The sequence below is a fragment of the Elephantulus edwardii genome, unplaced genomic scaffold (genome assembly GCF_000299155.1).
Source record: "Elephantulus edwardii isolate Elephantulus edwardi_28Jun2011 unplaced genomic scaffold, EleEdw1.0 scaffold00024, whole genome shotgun sequence".
In the NCBI taxonomy this organism is placed as follows: domain Eukaryota; kingdom Metazoa; phylum Chordata; class Mammalia; order Macroscelidea; family Macroscelididae; genus Elephantulus; species Elephantulus edwardii.
This window is the reverse complement of record NW_006399774.1, coordinates 13,813,444-13,831,668: the sequence shown is the minus strand read 5'-3', so window position 1 is coordinate 13,831,668 and position 18,225 is coordinate 13,813,444. Positions and strand designations below refer to the sequence as shown.

Here is an 18,225-nt window from a genome sequence, read left to right as displayed (position 1 = left end):
TTGGCACAGCATAAAAAGGATGGCTTGGGATGGAATTTTACATCCTGAGTTTAAATATTTGAAGCAGATCCTGAAGTCTCCAGATTTTGGATTCAGATCAGTGCTCTAAGCACAAGCGACTCAGTGATCTGGGCCAAGGAACCCCAAGGAGGAGAAGATGCATGACCCCTAATGACCAGTCCACGCCAGGGGTCTGCCTCGATACCCCTCCCACCTACCAGTGATGCCTGAGAGGGTCAGACAGTCGCCTTCCTTTGCCAGGTGCAGCCACCGCGTCACCTTGTCAATCACCACCTTGATTTGGTCTTTGTCCAAGGAACTAAAACCAGGGCACAGGAAAGTGGAAATGCTGGAGACACCACGCTGAAACCATAAGACAATGTAAAGGTCTTCAGAAGTCCTCAGGCTTAGCAATGGGAGCTGCAGGAGAAAACAGACCCCAAAAGGTCACTAGTTTCCAGATCGTCTTCTGCAACTGGAAGGTCAACACTTGGCCCACAAGCTTCCCAAGGCAACATACCAGGTCTCTCTGTGCTTCTCTAGAATGTTCAAGGAGAAGCTACAGAGACCCAGCCACTGTGTCAAAACCAGATTTATGCTGCTAACAGCAATGCCAAGGCCCCCTATCATGAAACAAGAAGTTAGCAGGGACACTGATAAACCCATCTCCTCCTGTGTTAGAAACTGCAGCCAGTGAGTCAAATCTGCCTCTTCCTGACCCTCCTGAGGCTTCCAGGCCTGAAGATCTTTACAGCAGGACACTGTCCATATTCCTCCCAGTGCAGCTAGCAGACGTGAAACACTGGCCTTCTGGTTAGTCGTCCAAGGCGTAACTCCACCAGGAGCTCTTTAATGAAGAGCAGGATATAACTGGGAAATAAGAAAAGACTTCTCTACCATCTTAAAATAACAGAAGGCTAAAAATTCAAACTGTGCTGCTCCATTTACAAAATGCTGTATTTTAATATAAAAACCACTAATGAGAAATTGAAGACAACACCGAAATACCTCATTATGTGAGATAATCAGAGTAACAAAAGACTGACTGGATTAGATAAACAATCCTAACCTTTCAGAGTTAGGTTTCCGACTGTAACCGCTTCACGATAAAGAATCTAAAACCCCAAGAATGAAAACAGTTTGTTCACAAACCCCGCCTAGCTCAGCACCTCAGCCGGACCAGAACACAGTGGCCTGCTGGGCCTACCGCACACCCCCACCCCAACTCCACACCAGTCCGAGATTAGTGTCAAAGTTTCAGGGACTATGACTGGCATCAGTAACCAAAGACAGAAGACAGACATTCTGCCCTTGGGGACAGAGCAGAACCCCCACACCAGAATCTACCCCAAGGCTTGAATTCCAGGGTCTATGAACAGCCTGGGACAGGGACAGCGAGGGGACCCAGCATTTACTCTCTGAGCAGCTTGGGATTCAGCGTGCTCCCGCTGCTCAGATAACAACCCTAGAGACCCTAAGATCGAGAGACATCGCTCCTGACCATGAAACATGTGGTGAATGACAGATCTCACTCCACAGACCAGCTGCCGGGTCCACTTGTGCTGACCCTTGAACGCAGATTCAAAACCACAAACAAATCCTGAGACACAACCATTTCTGTATGAGCAGTTCATTTCTTCAGTAAGCTGCATACTTTAACAAAATTAACCTCTTGTGGTTCCTGCTTCATTTTCATTGTATTTTTAGCACAATCTCTACATAAACTCACCACTGAGTCGGAAATGATTCAAAGCTGATTTCGACCCTCCCCCGGGTCCTTAGAAACTGCCCTTCTCCTGCGGAGCAGCTGGTGGATTCCATCCGCCAGAGGCCTGGCCTGACTTCGTATGGACTTGGCCACCAGCGCTCCCCAGGGAAACACTGCAGACCTTGAACTCTAACACTGTGGGACTCCCAGAAAGGGCTCCCTGGAAGCCAAGAAAAGTGATGACATTACACGCAAAAGCTGAACTGCTCGATACGTACCGTGGACTGAGGTCTGCAGCTGTCCGCCATTCAAGAGAAACGAACTCAGCAGAAGGACCATTGTAAACAAAGGAAACTCATGCTGGCATCACTCCAGCCAGCAAGTTTGAAATCCTTGTTTGCAAGATACCTTTTCACTGTAGGGTGACAACACAGCCTTCACACGAAGGTGTACGGTGTGCAATATGGCATCAATAATGGTTCCAGTCAACAAAGTACTAGAATTGTAGCTAAGTTTTGGGAAATCACAATGTATACGTGTAATTTCAACAAAGTGGGAAATGCCATGTTGTGCAGGGGTCAACTCGGAGCTGGAAATATCAGCTTCCCTTCGCTGTCCAGTTAAGACCTTAACTGCTTATACAAGTAGCCGTGACCACCACCCTCCTACAGCCTCACGCAGTGAGAGGCTCTCTTGGAGGCCGAGCCTGCTGGAGGGAACAGGTGACCCTATTTCTGACCTCATAAGGAGGGAAAGACTCAGCAGCCTCACAGAGGGACTGTGCTGACTGACCACACCTAGTGGACAGCAGGCCAGTGGACAATATGGTGTTACCCAGCCCTGGATAAGAGGGCACCTTCCCATTCACACCTACTGTCAAGCTGATTCTAGCGCAATGACCTACAGGACAGGGAACTGTTCCAAAAGGTTTATTCCGGGGAATTCTTAACAAAAGCTGATGTCATACCTTTCCTCAAAAAAAACAAGCATCTGGTGGAGCCAAACGGCTGACTTTTGGTTGGCAGAGCAATGCTTAATCCAGGATGACACCCAGGGGAAAAAAAAAACAAACCAAAAACGGCAACCCCAATAAAACCCCACATGGACACAATGGCTCTCTCTACCTGCGAACCCTCCAGTTCCCACTCAGGATGTTGCGTTTGATTTTCTTTTCTTCCTCTTCATTAATATATGGGATTCCACTTTTGAGAAACTAAGGAACAAAACAAGGAGACAAGTTAGAGACACTCTGTTCCAGGTGTGAAAAGAATCCTACGGTCGTGTGGACAAGTAAGAAAGGAGAGAAACCTAGGACTCCTAGGCCAGTGAAACCAGATCCCTTCTGGGAGGGCCCCTCCAACCTTCCCTCAGCACCGTACCTTGTTATAGTCAAAGCCGTAATGATTCAAAAACTGAACACTAGAAGCTTGGAAAGAGAATTCTGAGTCCAAAGTTCCAAACGTTGTAGGGAAAAGAAAGAAGTTACACGAATGGGCTACATACCTAAAAAACAAGATCAAAACACAGGAGAAAAAGCCAGAAACCACTTTTTAAACTCTGGCTCATAAAGCAGGCATCAGATGAAGCTCATTCTTTCATTTATGAAGGGACTTCCTACTCCCAAGAAGAGCTGAGAGTAAAGTACATCCTTTGGGCCCAGGGTCCTTGTACTAAGAACCTCCTAGACTCAGGGGAAGACAAGAACCCTTATCCCAGAGGCACAGAAAGCAAGCTTGTCCTGTAGCTGCAATGCAGAATTTGGCCTTCTACACTGTGAGAGAATAAATCACTGTCAAGGCCAAAAATGTATGTGAAAGTCTGCTGTGTTCCAAGTATTGAAGGACCAGAAGTGAGGCAGAGGCCTGCCCTTTGGAAAGTCAGGAACACCCCACAAGGGGGGCTCTCAGTTTGCATGCCGCACGGGGACAAAAGGCCCCGCCCTGACAAAAGTAACATCCCTTCTGACCCGGGGTGGGGCTCTGTGGTCTACAAGTACTTTACATCCCTCACAACCCACTGTGGTGATGACCACAATGAAGGTGACAGAGACATGGCCACAAGGCACTGAGGCAGAGGGTGGCTGCTTCTAGAACCCCTAGGAGCTGAGAGTTAGAGGGGACACAGGAGCAGGAAGGGGTGTGGGTGCCTGGGCTCAAGAGCTCAGCCACCTGAAGAAGTCAGGGGCAGTGGTTACAGAAAGTAAACGGGCAGGAGCCATCGTCATACGTACTTGTTGGACTCTCCGCTGACACTGGAAAACACAGACAAGCCTAGAAGATGAGAGAGGAGGGGTGAAGGCCTCAGCTACAGGACCAGCCCCTACAGGCACTGGGAGAGGGCCTTGCTCCCCACGATTCTAATCAGGGCTTGAGAACAGCGTAACATTCATATTTTTAAAAACAAGACAGTTACAAAGCCAGTATCCAGGTCCACTGATACTAATCAGTGTTAAGGGACTCCTAACTCTTAACAAAAGTACACTGTGTGGAAAGAGCTGAGAACAGTTCTCACAATGGTTTCAGAAGTCTGAGCAGCCTCAGAATTCAGGAAAGTAGTTTTCCAAGACTATGAACTACATTTGAATTTCTGTTTTAAAACACTTTGATGCCCTGGAGGATACAGGTCACTCAACATTTTCAGCCTCTCTGGTTTCTTGAACAGAACGCTTGGATAGCATAGTCCAAAGGCAGTGCCTCTCTGGCGGGTCAAATCCAACCAGCAGCTCTCAGGGAGAAATATGGGTACTCTCGTGTGCAATTTACAGTCTCAGAAAACCCAACAGAAGGTCTGCTAGAAGCCAGTTCCTGCAAAATGGCAGTAAGTTTTCAGTGGTTTCTTAAAAAGTCACTACTCGAGCTGCAGCAACACTGCCATCTGGTGGAGACATAAAAAAACCCCATGAATCTGCAGAAAAGTGTGTGTGGTGGTTGTTACCAGCTGTCCAGTCGCCTGTGATGCATAATGACCTTATGTACAAGAGCTCTGAACCCTGCTCTGTCCTGAGTCAACCTCACTGCCTGTGACACACTTACCCCCCATTACCACAGTCACTGAATCACTCCATCTCATCCAGGGTCTTCCTCTTTTGTGCTGTCCTTCTACCCTCCCAAGCATGTCTAAGAATTGATCCCTCCTTGCAGCATGCCCATAGTATGTCAAAGCCTCAGAATCCTTGCCTAAAAGGAGCAGCCTGGTTTCATCCTCTCTAGGATGAACCTGTTTGTTTTCCTAAAAACCCATGGTATATTCAATACTCTTCTCCAATACTGCAGCTCAAAGGCATCAATTCTCCTTCTGTCATCCCTAGTCATTGTCCAGCTTTCTGGATCAGGCAAACCTTTGTCTCTAGACTGAGATCGTTGCTCTTCAGTACTCTGGAAAGATCCCTAACAGCAAATTTTCCCAATGAAATTGGTCTCTTGATTTCCTGGCTTGCAGGTACCAAGAGTGTTGACTGTGGAGTCAAGCAAACTGAAGCTGTTGACAATCTCAATCTCTTCACCGTCTATCATGATTCTGTCAATTGGCCCAGTAGTGAGAATGTGTATTTTCTTGATGTTGAAATTCAGTTCATATTTAAGGCTGCAGTCCTTGACCCTCTGCAGCAAGCGCTTCAGATCCTCCTCAATTTCAGAAAGCAGAGTTGTGTCATTTGCATAATGCAGGTTGTTGGTCAGTCTTCCTCCAATCCTGATGCCACATTCCTCTTCACAGAATCCAGCCTTCTGGATGTCAATGATCTATTCCGCCTATAGACTAAAAAGGTACAGAGAAAGAATGCATCACTGGCATCCACCCTTCCTGATTTTGAACCATGCACATTTCATTACTCTGTTGTGACAACTGACTCTTGGTCCAAGTATAGATTTTGCATAAGCACAATCAAGTGTTCTGGGATTCCCATTCTTCTCAGAGTCAGACAAAGTTTGTTGTAATCCACACAGTCAAATGCCTTTGCATAGTCAATGAAACACAGATAGACATTCTTCTGTTGTTCTCTGCTTTCAGCCAAGATCCATCTAACAGTAGCCATAATATCCCTAGTATCATGGCCTCTTCTAAATCCAGTCTGCACATTTGGAAGTTCTCTGCTGATATGCTGTTCTAGTCATTTTTTTTATAATTTTCAGCAGAATTTTGCTTGCACATGATATTAATGATATGGCTCGATAATTTCCACACTCCGTTGGGTCACTTTTCTTCGGAATGGGAATCAGATCTCTTTCAATCCGTTGGTCAGGTAGTTGTCCTCCAGATTTCTTGGCATAAGTAGACTCACCAATTCCACCACAAGAATCCCATACAAGTATATCAAAGCACACATTAATTTTAAAAAATTTCCCTTTACTTCAGTATATATTCTATTACTGAAAACACGTAGCATTAACAAAAATTCAAAGCAGAACATAATTTGGTCACAGCACAGTTTTGTTTTGTTTTTTTTTAATGAGCCAGAAAACCAAAGACAACTTCAAAACGCCTACCCCATCACCCACCCAACCTGGGTGGATTTAAAATTAAGGAAAACAATAGATGTGTAACCAAAAATAGTCGCCCTACTTTTCAGAAATCATATTCATAATTAAGCCACAATAACAAAATAGCAAATACCAAGGACAATTTAGAACGTGCATGTGTGTGCATGCATGCACATGCACATGCCCACACACACATAATCCACCCTCATGCAGATCAAAACCAGAGTTCCCCAAATGTGGCCCATGCTTGGTCTGAAAAATGTTTTACTGAAATAATAGCAATGTTCCTTCATTTACGTGTTTCCTATTGCTGATTTCACTCCACAATGGCAAAATCCAACAGTGAGAACACAGTCTCTAGGTGGTGCAGTTAACAGACTTGACTACTACTCAAAAGACTGGAGGTTCAAACCCTGCAGAGGCAAGTGGCAATCAACTTCCAAAGCCTCAGCCACTGTGATCGCTGTGGACCCCAGTTCTACTCTGATACACATGGTGTTGCCAGGAGCCAGAATCAACTTGGCTTGGTCAACTGTTACGTTTTGTTTTTTAAACAAAGACGATATGGTCCACAAAATTTTAAATGCTTACTCTTTAACCCTTTGCAGGAAAAGTTGGCCAGACCAGTCTCTGTACTTTTAAAAGTATAAAAGTAGCAACTTGATCATGTTTCCTCTAACACCAAAACCTGGTGCTGTCAAGTCAATTCCAACTCTCTATGACCCTGTAGGACAGAGCAGAACTCCCTCTGAGGCCTCCCAGGCTGACATCTTATGGAAGCAGACTGTCCTGTCTTTCTCCTGAGATTCCTCTGTTAAGATGCACAGAAATGTTAAAGACTGATAACGCTCTGTGTTGATGAGGGAACAGACACACAGACCACAGTTGACTGTTACCTAAATCACAGTGAACACTGTGGGATTGGCAAGAAGGTGGTTCAGTGTGAGAACATCATTGATACTTCACATGTATATTCTTCAACTCTGCAATTGCCATGCAATTAATAGGTACATGTCCTTACAACAGTACTCAAAATCTCTACATTCATTTCATTTGTGTGGATGTTGTTAAGAGTCCATTGAGTCTATCATGACTCACAGCGACCACGAGAACAAAAGATCTCAACCTTGCCCTCTCCTGTGCCATCCTCACAATCTCTGCCATGCTCAAGGCCATAGCTCGTCACTGTGTCAACTCATCCTATTGAGGGTGTAGACAGAACAGCCTTAATCCATTTTAGGGATCTCCTGTGGAAAAGTCCATAAGGAATTGCACTGTCAACCAAGCCACTCTGGTGGTTCACAACCACCAGATGCACCAGGAGAAAAATATAGGCAATATCCCCCCCCAACCCACAGTCTGAGAAAACCAATGGGGGGTTGCTAAAAGTTAGAACTACTGGGGAGCAAAGAATGTGAGCCTCCTAAACTGGGAATAAAGATCTTTGTTAGGGAGCTCTGGTGGCCTAGTGGCAAGAAGCTGCACTGCAATCCCAGAGGTATGTGGTTCAAATCCACCAGATGCTCTGCTGGAGAAAGAGGGACAATCTCCTCCTGTACCAGTCAGATCTGATTTGACGGTACACGCACAGGAAATAATAAAATAAAATTTTAAAAAGATGTTAAAGCTACTCCGTTGTGGCACTTGTTACATCAGGCACATATAACCAAGAAAGTCATGAAAATAGCGCTACTGGTTTAAGTTGCTGCATATTACAGGATGTGGGAACTCTCAGGCACCACACAGCCAAGACCAAATGAGACAAGCAGGCGAAAGGAGCCCACTGTCACTGAAGTGTCCACGCAAAGCGCCAGGTGCCCCACAAAGGCAACACATCTCTCTTCCTCTGTAACACGTGACAGACATCTGAATGTTTCACTCACCAATCTGACAGATTGTAAACTGCTGGACACTCGTCCGGGTCTTCAGATACCACTCCGCTGGCAAGTCAAACAGACTGTGGAAAACAAGCCTGTCATTCCACAGGTCACGCGGAGTCAATGTCCAGGCACCCTCTGTGCTTGTGCTGGCAGCCCCTCCACTGGGCAGGGTGTTCCTTGCTACACAGCCAAGGACTGGACACCCCCGTGTGTAGTGCACAGAGGCCAGCCCTCACTGTCTCGTCCTGCCCCCCAACTTGATGCCCAGAAGGGGGTGGGGGGGTGACACTCGTTGGTCGCCCACAGCTGGGCTCCAGGCCAGTGTGGGCTTTACCTGATCTGCTGTGCCTCTGACAGGTTGGATCGCAGGCCGGTGAACTCGATGTCGAGACCTGGGGAGTCCGGGGCAGAAAGACAGAACTTCCACGCAGACCCGGGCACCATCGCTTATGCTCTACAGGCTGCAGGGCCAGCAGTTTTCGGTGCCAGAGCAGCCGGGTCCACTGAAGGAGGTGGCATGGAGGTGGCCGAAGCATCGAGAAGCCTGCTGTCCTTGGCAGCCCTGCTGGTCTCTCGGGGCAGGTCTCCCGGGGCTCCCCCACCGCGCAGGGCGCCCCTGGCTCGGATCTGTGCCCACGAGGCATCCCGAGACCGAGCCCAGGCCGGGCCTCGCCTGCGGTGGGGACCTTCGGCGGTTCCCTGGCCTCCCTTTCCCCGGGGTCCCCGCGCCTCCCCATCGAGGTTCCGGGCGCCTCACCCACGAAGTCCGCCTTGAGGACCAGCTCCTGCAGCAGCGGCAGCACCCGCTCGAAGTCCTCCGCGCTCACGTCCATGGCCCCGCTGCTCAGCCTGTCCACGAGGCCACGTGGCGCCGTGTGGGGCTCACTTCCGCCGCCACTTCCGCTGTAGCCTTAAAGGGGCGCGCCCATCAGTGGGGCCTGCTCCCTGCAGCCCCTTAAAGGGGCGCGCCCATCAGTGGGGCCTGCTCCCTGCAGCCCCTTAAAGGGCAAGCACCCATCATCACCTGCTCCCTGTAACCTCTTAAAGGGCGTGCACCCAACAGCACCTGCTCCTTGCAACCTCTTAAAGGGCAAGCACCCATCAGCACCTGCTCCCTGAAACCTCTTAAAGGGTGCGTGCCCATCACCACCTGCAACCTCTTAAAGGGTGCGTGCCCATCATCACCTGCTCCCTGTAACCTCTTAAAGGGCATGCACCCATCAACGAGTCAGCCTCTTACACCTCCGCTTCAACAGCCTTCTATGTCAGGAGCTCCTGTCCATCTTTAGGACAAGAGAAGAAACTACTACACTTCACTCTTTACAGAGAAGATAACCGTCCACCTTTCCAGGCAATGTCAGCTTGAGGTTGAAGGTGTGCCTGATTGAGGCCATGGTCTTTTCAACTCCTTGCTATGCAGCTGAAACCTGGACAATAAATAAGGATGACAGAAGAATTGATGCCTTTGAATTGCGATGCTGGAGGAAAGCACTAGCTAGCCTGCCAAAAGAATAGATATTTCTTGGAGAAAGTGCAGCCAGAGTGCTTCTTAGAAGCAAGGAAGGCAAAGCTTCATCTCACATACTTTGGGCATGTTGCTAGGAGATAGTCCTTGGTAGAGGGTCAGCAAAAGAGAAGACTCTAGACAAGATGGATGGATGGAGTGACTCCAGCAATGGGCTCAAGTGTGTCAGAGATGAAGAAGGTGGCACGGCATAGGAGCGGGTTCAGGTCAGTTGTTCAAAGGGTCGCTATGAGTTGTACTTGACTCGATGGCACCTAACAACAACATCAGAGGGGGAAATTTAAGCCATCAGATTACGAAGGTTTCCCAGGATCGATAACACTTATACTAATGTGGGTGCATACACATTGATGATACCATTTAAAAACATAATAAGGACATTTACAGGTGTGTCAGGGACAGAGAGACTGGCACGGGACAAAGCAGGGTTGAGGGCTGTTGTACATAGGGTCGCTATGAGTCGCAGGCGACTAGATGGCACTTAACAACCACAAACAACAGTAGTATTACAGTTCACTTCTAAAGAAATATAGCACTGAGATGGTGGTCATGTGCCAACAAGACAATTACATCTTAAAGCAGCCCTGTAGAACAGGGTAGGGAGCTCTTGTGGCCTAGTGTTAAGACATGGCACATCCAACTTAAAAGGCACATGGCTCTGAGGGGACAACGCTGGACAATCTTCTCCTGTGATTTCTAAGCTGTGAAAACCTACTGGAGAGTCAGCTGTTGAGTGAGTTCTGACTCAGACCAATATCAGCATCGGATAGAGCCGAATTGCTTCCTAGGGTTTTCTATGCTGAAATCTTTCTGGGAATAGATTGCTAGGCCTTTTCTCTTGCAAGGAAGGCCACTGGTGGGTTCAAATTGCCAAACTTTCAGTTAACAGTTCAGTGCTTAACTAGTGTGGCACCAGGTAAGAAGCTTCACTGCAATCCCACACACATGCAGTTCAAATCCACCAGCTACTTGGTGAGAGAAGGATGGGCAATCTCCTCCCCTGCAATTTACTGCCTCTGTAAACCCGCTAGAGGTGGGAGGGTCATCTAGGAGTCTGGTTCCAACTTGATGGCACAAAACAACAGCAATGTTCCTTGGAAAGGTGAAGGGTCAGTGAGAGAGAGGAAGACGCCCCACACACACATACCTCCCGCAACAAGATGGATTGACACGACACAGTGACTGCAATAATGGACTTAGGTATGTCAGAGGTGATGAGAATGACGCAGGTTAGAACAGGGTTCAGATCTGTCTTTCAAAGGGTCAGCGTAAGTACTAGGTAACTCGGTAGTACCTAACAACAAAAACCTTTACCAGATAGTGGAAATTTGTTCAGTAAATAAAACTTTGAGTGCAAGCAAGTTAAGGTGAACCTGTTTCTATGTCAGATACATTTGAGGAGGAGACCTGTAAGTGCTTAGGTGCCTTCTAGAGCATTACTCCTGGTTTTTAAACATCTATCCCTATGATAGCTAAATCCCATGGACTGCCAAAAGAATGTCTTGGAGAGGGTGTAGCCAGAGTGCTCTCTGCAGGCAAAGATGATGGGGCTTTGCCAACATACATGAAGCATATTGCTAGGGGGGGCTATTCCTCGGAGAGGGATATGATGCTTGGAAAGGTAGAGGGTCGGCGAAGGAGAGGAAGACTCTTGACCAGGTGGCTTGACACAGTGACTGTCACAGTGGGTTCTAACGTGTTGGAAGTGTGAAGATGGCGCAGGATAGGACAGGGTTCAGATCTCTCGTTCCTCAGGTCACTGTGAGTTGTGCTCAACTCAACAGCACGTAACAATAAAAACAACATTCCATATTCACATTGGATGTGTATCTATTAATTAAGAATGAACTTAATCAACTTCCATCAGGTTGTTGGCTCTTCGCTCCACAAAATGATGCCATGTTGGGGATTCAGAACTGGTCTTCATTGCTAGTGGACTGGATACTCAGAACCTGTGGACTACGTCAGTGACCACTGTGGCCATGAGCTCGGTTATTATGGGCAATAACAGGAGTGACTAGGGCAAGAAAGTGACCAACGAATGCTGCAGGGAGCGTGCAAGCCTTGCCAGAATATTCATATATATTGGGTGCAGCCCACACACAGGGGAACTACCCTTCTGACTGGCTGCTCATATCAGATCACAAAGTAACTACAGGTTTGTCAAACCACCGAGAATAACGGCTAACCATCATTAACCACCACACACCGCCACAGCTTGAAGCAGAGAAACCTATCACGTATTCAAATCACCCAACGCAAACCAGACACCGTAATGAGTGCTTAATATAAACTGATGGAGCTCTGGTGGCCTAGTGGCAAGACGCTGTGCTGCAATCCCAAAGGCAGGCGATTCAAGGCCCCCAGCTGCTCCGCAGGAGGCTGGGCAATCTCCTCTCAATGGTTAACCAACTCCGAAAACCTGCCTGAGGGTCAGCTATGGGTCAGCTCCAACTGTACAGTTCACAATAACACACTCTTGCAGGCAAAATTTCACATGACCAAAACCTAGGAGTTAATTACAATGTACCTTTATTCTTTAAGTTAAAAATTAAACAAACAAAACCCCCAACAAAATATACTCTTAATTAGTCCTGCAAAAATTAATAAAAATTGGTGACTACTTTTCTCAGATATGACTCTCATGTCCAAGAAGGAAGAATCCAGTCCTCAGTGAGAAAGCAGACAAAGAAATGCGAAGGGGCGGGAGAAACGAGCTTTTCGACGGAGTACAGCGCAGCCAGGTCACCGTCACAAAGCTCCCAAGCTGCTTCTCTTCCCACGGACGCAGGAGCGCTTTACTTCTACTGGCAAGTTCGACAGTCAGTTTGGATTCTGATAGATTCTCCGAGGTTCCTGTAGCATGACACCACCTTCTGTCATAGCACTTTGCAGTCGTTTGATCTGGTTTTGAAGACCAAAGAAAGGGGAATGGATTAAGTTAGCACTACAAGGAAGGCTGGAAACGAAGAGCTCACTTTGTAAGAGGGGGAAGTAAATATAAAACCGTCCTGCCCCTTGTTAACTTCCCCATCCATGCTGGTCTTTCTGAAAATGATCTTAACAATGACGTGTTTCAGATCAGAACTGACTCATAGCTGATTCTTCAATGGGTTTTCAGGGGCCATAAATTACACTGGAAGAGACTGCCCATTTCCCCCTTGGAGCTGCTGGTCGACTTGAACTACCTGCCTTTGGGTTGACTGCACAACTTCTTACCATACGTAGGTAGAGAAAAGGGGATGGTGACTGTGGAGTTATTCAGAGTGGCTCCTCGAGCCACTGCCTGCCTCCGCCATGGGCAGGAATATGTGAATACGGCACGCTAGCTTATCCACAAGGGGACTGGCGATCTCACCAAGCCACAAGGGACTGGCAGCTCTAGCTATTAAATTAAGTGCACCCACCAGCAGAAGGAAAACATCACATCAACAGGGAAGAAGAGAATGCAATTCATCCTTCTGGACCAGAGCAGCAGACACAGGGGAGAAGTAGAGACCCAACAGGAGACGGAGGGGACCTCGGGACGGCTGCCCCACGGATGAGGCCAGAGCTAAGAGCCTTTGCCCAAGTTTGTTAGACAACTTGGGGGTGAGCGTGGGGAGAGCCAATACTGGAAGGGCTGGGAACTTTATAACACGGGCCTAAAGCCAGGCTCATGGTGGAGGTGCCTGTGCGCACAGTTCAGAAGCCAGCCTGACTATATTCTGCGACTAAGCTGGACGATAACCTTGACTTCTTCAATATGATTCCGTGTGCTCTGTGAACTCTAGCATCAGACCGTGGACCAGCAAAGCAGTTAAGACTGGTGTTGAGATGAGTAGAAAGAGGTACAGGAATGTGGAGGACATGTCTGACCTCCTGAGAATTTGTGTCGTTGATGCTATGGACAGAAACAATTCCCCTTTGTGAAGTCTGTAAAGGTCAGCTATGGCTGTCCCCTTGTGGTCCTAGTTCTTTTTACAGTGACTTATCAAAAGTCAGTAGTTTCTAGCACTGCAATTCAAGAGGTACACGGTTTGAATCCACTAGATGCTCTGCTGGAGTAGGGGCAATTTCCTCCTTGTAACGGTCATTCAATTTGACGGTACACACACACACACACACACACACACACACACACACATCACAGTAGTTTCTAAAACGTGTGGAAAAGCAGCTGATACTGAAGAGGAAAGTACAATGGTTTCTATTGTGTGCCGGAGCATCAGTCACCCTGGGCTTAAAATGCAGTACTTCCTGATTCGGGGCAAGTCAATCCATTTACACACAAAACCAGATTAAGTCTTCACCTGTTAGGTAAGGAGCCCAGGGAGCACATGCCTATGCAGCTGACTAGGTAACCGAACCCACCAGCCGCTGCACAAGAGAAAGATTAGGCAGTCAGCTACTGTAAGGATTACAGCCCAAGAAAACGCGATGAGGCAACATCCCCTCAGTCAGTCACTCTGTCCCACAGGGTCGGTGGAAGTCGGACAGAATTGACTTGCTGGCACGCAACAACCTGTATGGGGTTCTGGTGAAGTCACACCGAAATGTTTATCAGAGTCCTCAGCCACGGGTCTGACTCCTGAACAAGACCTGGTACCCAGGGGACTGTTACCAAGCATCCGGCGATGCTGGCAATCCCACCACACTCTTTAGATAAGTACATGAACACAAACATACCGAGTCCGAGGTTGCCTCCCAAGGGGTGGGCTGGTAAACCATGAAGTTGATTCCTGCCTGTAAGCATCGCTCCGCCAGTACTCGTCCTACACTCTCGCAGGCCACCACGTTTGTGGTCCTATAAAGGTGCTTTTTAATAGCCCACTCACGAGTGGATGCCGAAACCACGATGTGGCCATTGAGATGCTCTACAAATGCTTCCACATGATGCTGAGTCCTTATAACTCGCAACCTAAACAAAGTGAGAAGAGAATACAATGATAAAAATAGCGGTCCTAAAAACTATTGGACACAGTGGACCAGTTCAGCAAAGTAGCAGGATACAAGATCAACATACAAAAATCAGTTGGATTTCTCTACAGTGACAAAGAGAATACAGAGCTGGAGCTAAGAAAAACAATACCCTTCACAACAGCTAATCACAAGATTAAATAATTGGGAGTAAATGAAACCAGAAGCACAAAGAATCTGTTCAAAGAAAATTACATTACTACAAGAAACAAAAAGAGACCAGGAGAAGTGGAAGAATATCCCTTGCTAATGGATAGGAAGACTCAATGTTGTGAAAATGGCTATACTACCAAAGGCAATTTACACATTTAATGCAATCCCAATACAAATACCAATCCCATTCTTCAACGAGATGGAAAAGGCAATCTCCAGTTTCGTTTGGAATGGAAAGAAGCCCCGAATAAGCAAAGCACTCCTTAAGAATAGAAGAACGGTAGGAGGTATCTCACTCCTTGATTTCAAATCCTACTACACTGCCGTGGTAGTTAAGACAGCATGGTACTGGTACAATGACAGACACATAGATCAATGGAACAGAATTAAGAACCCAGAAATCAGCCCATCTACCTATAGTCAACTGATTTTTGACAAGGAGATGAAATCAGTTAAGTGGGGAAATGACAGCCTTTTTTACAAATGGTGTTGGAAAGAGGGCAAAGTTTCTGAGGAACAGTCAGTCCCAAGGACAGACAATTGATGAGGTTAATACAAAAATCAAAAAGAGGTGTCAAATGGATTCCATGAACACATTCTAGAAAATCGACATGAAGTTGCCAATACTGTAAATGTTGAGGAGGAATCAGAAAATACAGCCGGACCAATCTTTTTAAACGTACAGCAGTCATTTTCAGCTGGACCCAGGACTTTGAGTAGGCTCTAACTAAGAGAGAAAGTCTATTAACTTGCTAACCTTCCTATTTGGGGTTAACTGTGCTCGGTATATTCCCTACTACGGTTGAGTGAATATCCTTACCTAGTGAAGTTTTTGTAGGTTTCTGTTTAAAACTTTTTTCCTAGTTATTTATAATGATGGTTTGGGTTTTTTTAAATTATTATTATTTACTTTCAATGAAATGTACAGAGACTTTGGATTTCCATTCATTCATTGTTGCACTTTTCTCACCTATAATTATGGTTTTAATTTACTTGTTAACAGTATTTATTCTCTTAAATGTTTATTTTCACACAGGCAAAGATGATTTCTTCATAAAATGATTAGTACTTAATAAAAAGTTTGTCTTGCTTATGTACCATTAGATGCACTGAGGTTTTTTAAAAAAAATTAATTTTAATGAAAGTTTAGAGACTTAGGGTTTCCAGTCATTCATTGTTGCACTTTTCTCCCTACTCACTCCCTCCCCCCCAATGCACTCTTCTCCTTGAAAAGAAAAACTCTTTCATTGTAATGCAATCCCTCCCCCCACCCCCATGTATTGTTTTTAAAACACTGGTTATTCAGGGAGCCAGAATGACCAAGAGGAGAGATCGCCCGGACTTGGTGATGGAACATGCACTGCTCAATGACGAGACCCTGTCCCCGGCCCACAGAGGTCCTGAAGGCGATCCAGAGCCCACTGGAGGCTGACCGAGCGAGTCATGGAGATTGGCAATCTCGCAAAGTGGCAGTGGGGTACAGACTCAGCAACGGAGGAGAATGAGCTACGAGTGTCTGAGGTCCGTCCTGGGACTGCCCCCCAACTCCGGACCGGCCAAGGACTGAGCCACGCGGGGCACCCTGACTCCCACCTGCTGCTGCTCCTGGCTTCAAGTGGGGAGACCCTAGGCCTGGGGCCGCCCTCCCGGGCCCCTCCGTCTCTGTCTCTTTGTCAAAGTTGCACAGTTTTTATCCTCCCACACACACTTTTTTTTTTACTTTATTTTGTAGTGGGCTGGGTTTTAAATTATAACGTTGAATTGCCTCTTGGTGAAAGCGTTTTTAATAAATACCTTATTACCTCTTAACTGGAAAAAAAACACTGGTTAAAAAAAACAAACAAACAAAAAAAACCTAACTGTTGGATGTTTTAAGATGTTGAATATTAACATCCATTTTTTAAAAGCAAAAATTTTTTAAAAAGTCTATAAGCTTAATGAAAATTTCTCATGGCTGTTTAGTTCTGCTATTAAATATAACATTAAAGGTTAAAAAAAAAAATCAAGACATGTAGCATTGGGAAATTTTTTGTCAAAGACCTCTCCAGAGTGCTAAAGAGCACCAATGCCAGTTTAAAGACTAAGGTGTACCCAATTCAAGCCACAGTCTTTTCAATTACTTCCTATGCCTCTGAAAGTTGGACAATCAAGATGACAGAAGAATCACCAATTCCTTTGAGCTGCAGAAGGGGCTGGAGAAGAGTCCTGAATATCCCATGGACTGCAGAAAGAACAAACAGGTCCGTGTTAGAGGAAGTGCAGCCAGGGCGCTCCCTAAAGCACAGATGATAAAGCTTCATCTCACATCCTTTGGGCATGATGTTCGAAGGGACGATTCCTTAGAAAGGAACATCATGCTTCGATAGGTAGAGGGTCAACCTAAGAGATGAAGACCCTCAACAAGACACATTGCCACAGTGACCATACAACAGCAGGCTCAAGTACATCAGGGATGATGAGGATGGTCCACGATAAGGCTGAGTTCACGGCCATTCTTCACAGGGTAGCTGTGAGTCATAGTCAACCGACACAGAACAGCATCTCAGTTTAGCTTATTATGTTGGATTGCATCTTACTGTGAAGTTGGAAGTTATGCCAACAGTATTTCATATGCTAGCAGGGTTACACATCATAACAAGGTTTCATTGGAGCTTCCGGACATGATAGACTAAAAAGTAACATCGAGGCCCCTGGAAATCAATGAGAACGCTACCGATCACAGTAGACACAGCTTAATTTTATGACTATGATGATGGTGCAAGACTGGGCAGCATTTGATTCTGTTGTACTCATGGTCACTAGGAGCTGGAGCTGACACAGCAGCAAATAAGGACAGTGCAGGCTTTGCTGGTGGTCCTGGTGAAAAACCACCATCTCCTAAATGAGGGGTCGACTAACTTTTCCTTAAAGGGCCAGACAACAAATATTTCAGGCTTTGCAGGCCTTACAGATGCCTACTGCTGGTCAACTGCAATTGCTGGTCACGATGGTGCTAGAACCACGATCTGCAAGATGCCAATAAATGCACATCACAGTGCCCTGGGAAGACTTTCTTCATGGACACTGAAATTTTAATTCATTCTCATTTTTAATTTCACTATCATTTGTGGAGCTCCCTGATTAAAACGAGCTTGGAAGCACGAGTGGCATCCACTTCCGTAATAACTTGCCTCTGGAAGCCCTATAAGCCCGTAGAAAGGACAAAAGTTATACAGGTGTCCAGGACTTTCGTTCATAGGGTCGCTATGAGTCACCTATGACTCAACAGCACTTAACAACATCATTTTCACATGCCCCAAAGCATTATTTTTATAATTGTCTAAACTTTGAAAATAAATGTAAAACAATTTTTTTCCCACTGGCCAGTTCTGGCCCACAGACCATAGTTTGCAGACAGGTATCTGACACCACTTGAAAAGCAAAGCAGTAGAATTCAGTATCTAAGACTGCTTCCTCCTAGCCCAAAATCTCTGTAAATGTTTATGAAAATTAATAAAATATAATTATAGAAAAAAAAAAAAG

The 18,225-nt window shown here is 46.2% G+C and overlaps 2 protein-coding genes across 2 annotated transcripts in view; both read right to left on the bottom strand.

Annotated features, from left to right (window-relative positions):
• The window catches only part of PNLDC1 (poly(A)-specific ribonuclease (PARN)-like domain containing 1), a 39,078-nt gene extending 30,179 nt beyond the window's left edge, over positions 1-8,899 (bottom strand). The window contains exons 1-7 of the mRNA XM_006882815.1: positions 8,824-8,899; positions 8,401-8,458; positions 8,070-8,143; positions 3,939-3,978; positions 3,088-3,211; positions 2,833-2,921; positions 219-319 (exon numbers count right to left, since the gene is read on the bottom strand). Coding sequence (XP_006882877.1) covers positions 219-319; positions 2,833-2,921; positions 3,088-3,211; positions 3,939-3,978; positions 8,070-8,143; positions 8,401-8,458; positions 8,824-8,899 — 562 coding nt within the window. The remainder of the gene's footprint in view (positions 1-218; positions 320-2,832; positions 2,922-3,087; positions 3,212-3,938; positions 3,979-8,069; positions 8,144-8,400; positions 8,459-8,823) is intronic.
• A 3,515-nt stretch (positions 8,900-12,414) lies between these two features.
• MRPL18 (mitochondrial ribosomal protein L18) overlaps positions 12,415-18,225 on the bottom strand; it is a 9,393-nt gene continuing 3,582 nt past the window's right edge. Inside the window, exons 3-4 of the mRNA XM_006882814.1 lie at positions 14,260-14,491; positions 12,415-12,495 (exon numbers count right to left, since the gene is read on the bottom strand). Of these exons, the coding sequence (XP_006882876.1) occupies positions 12,415-12,495; positions 14,260-14,491 (313 nt within the window). The remainder of the gene's footprint in view (positions 12,496-14,259; positions 14,492-18,225) is intronic.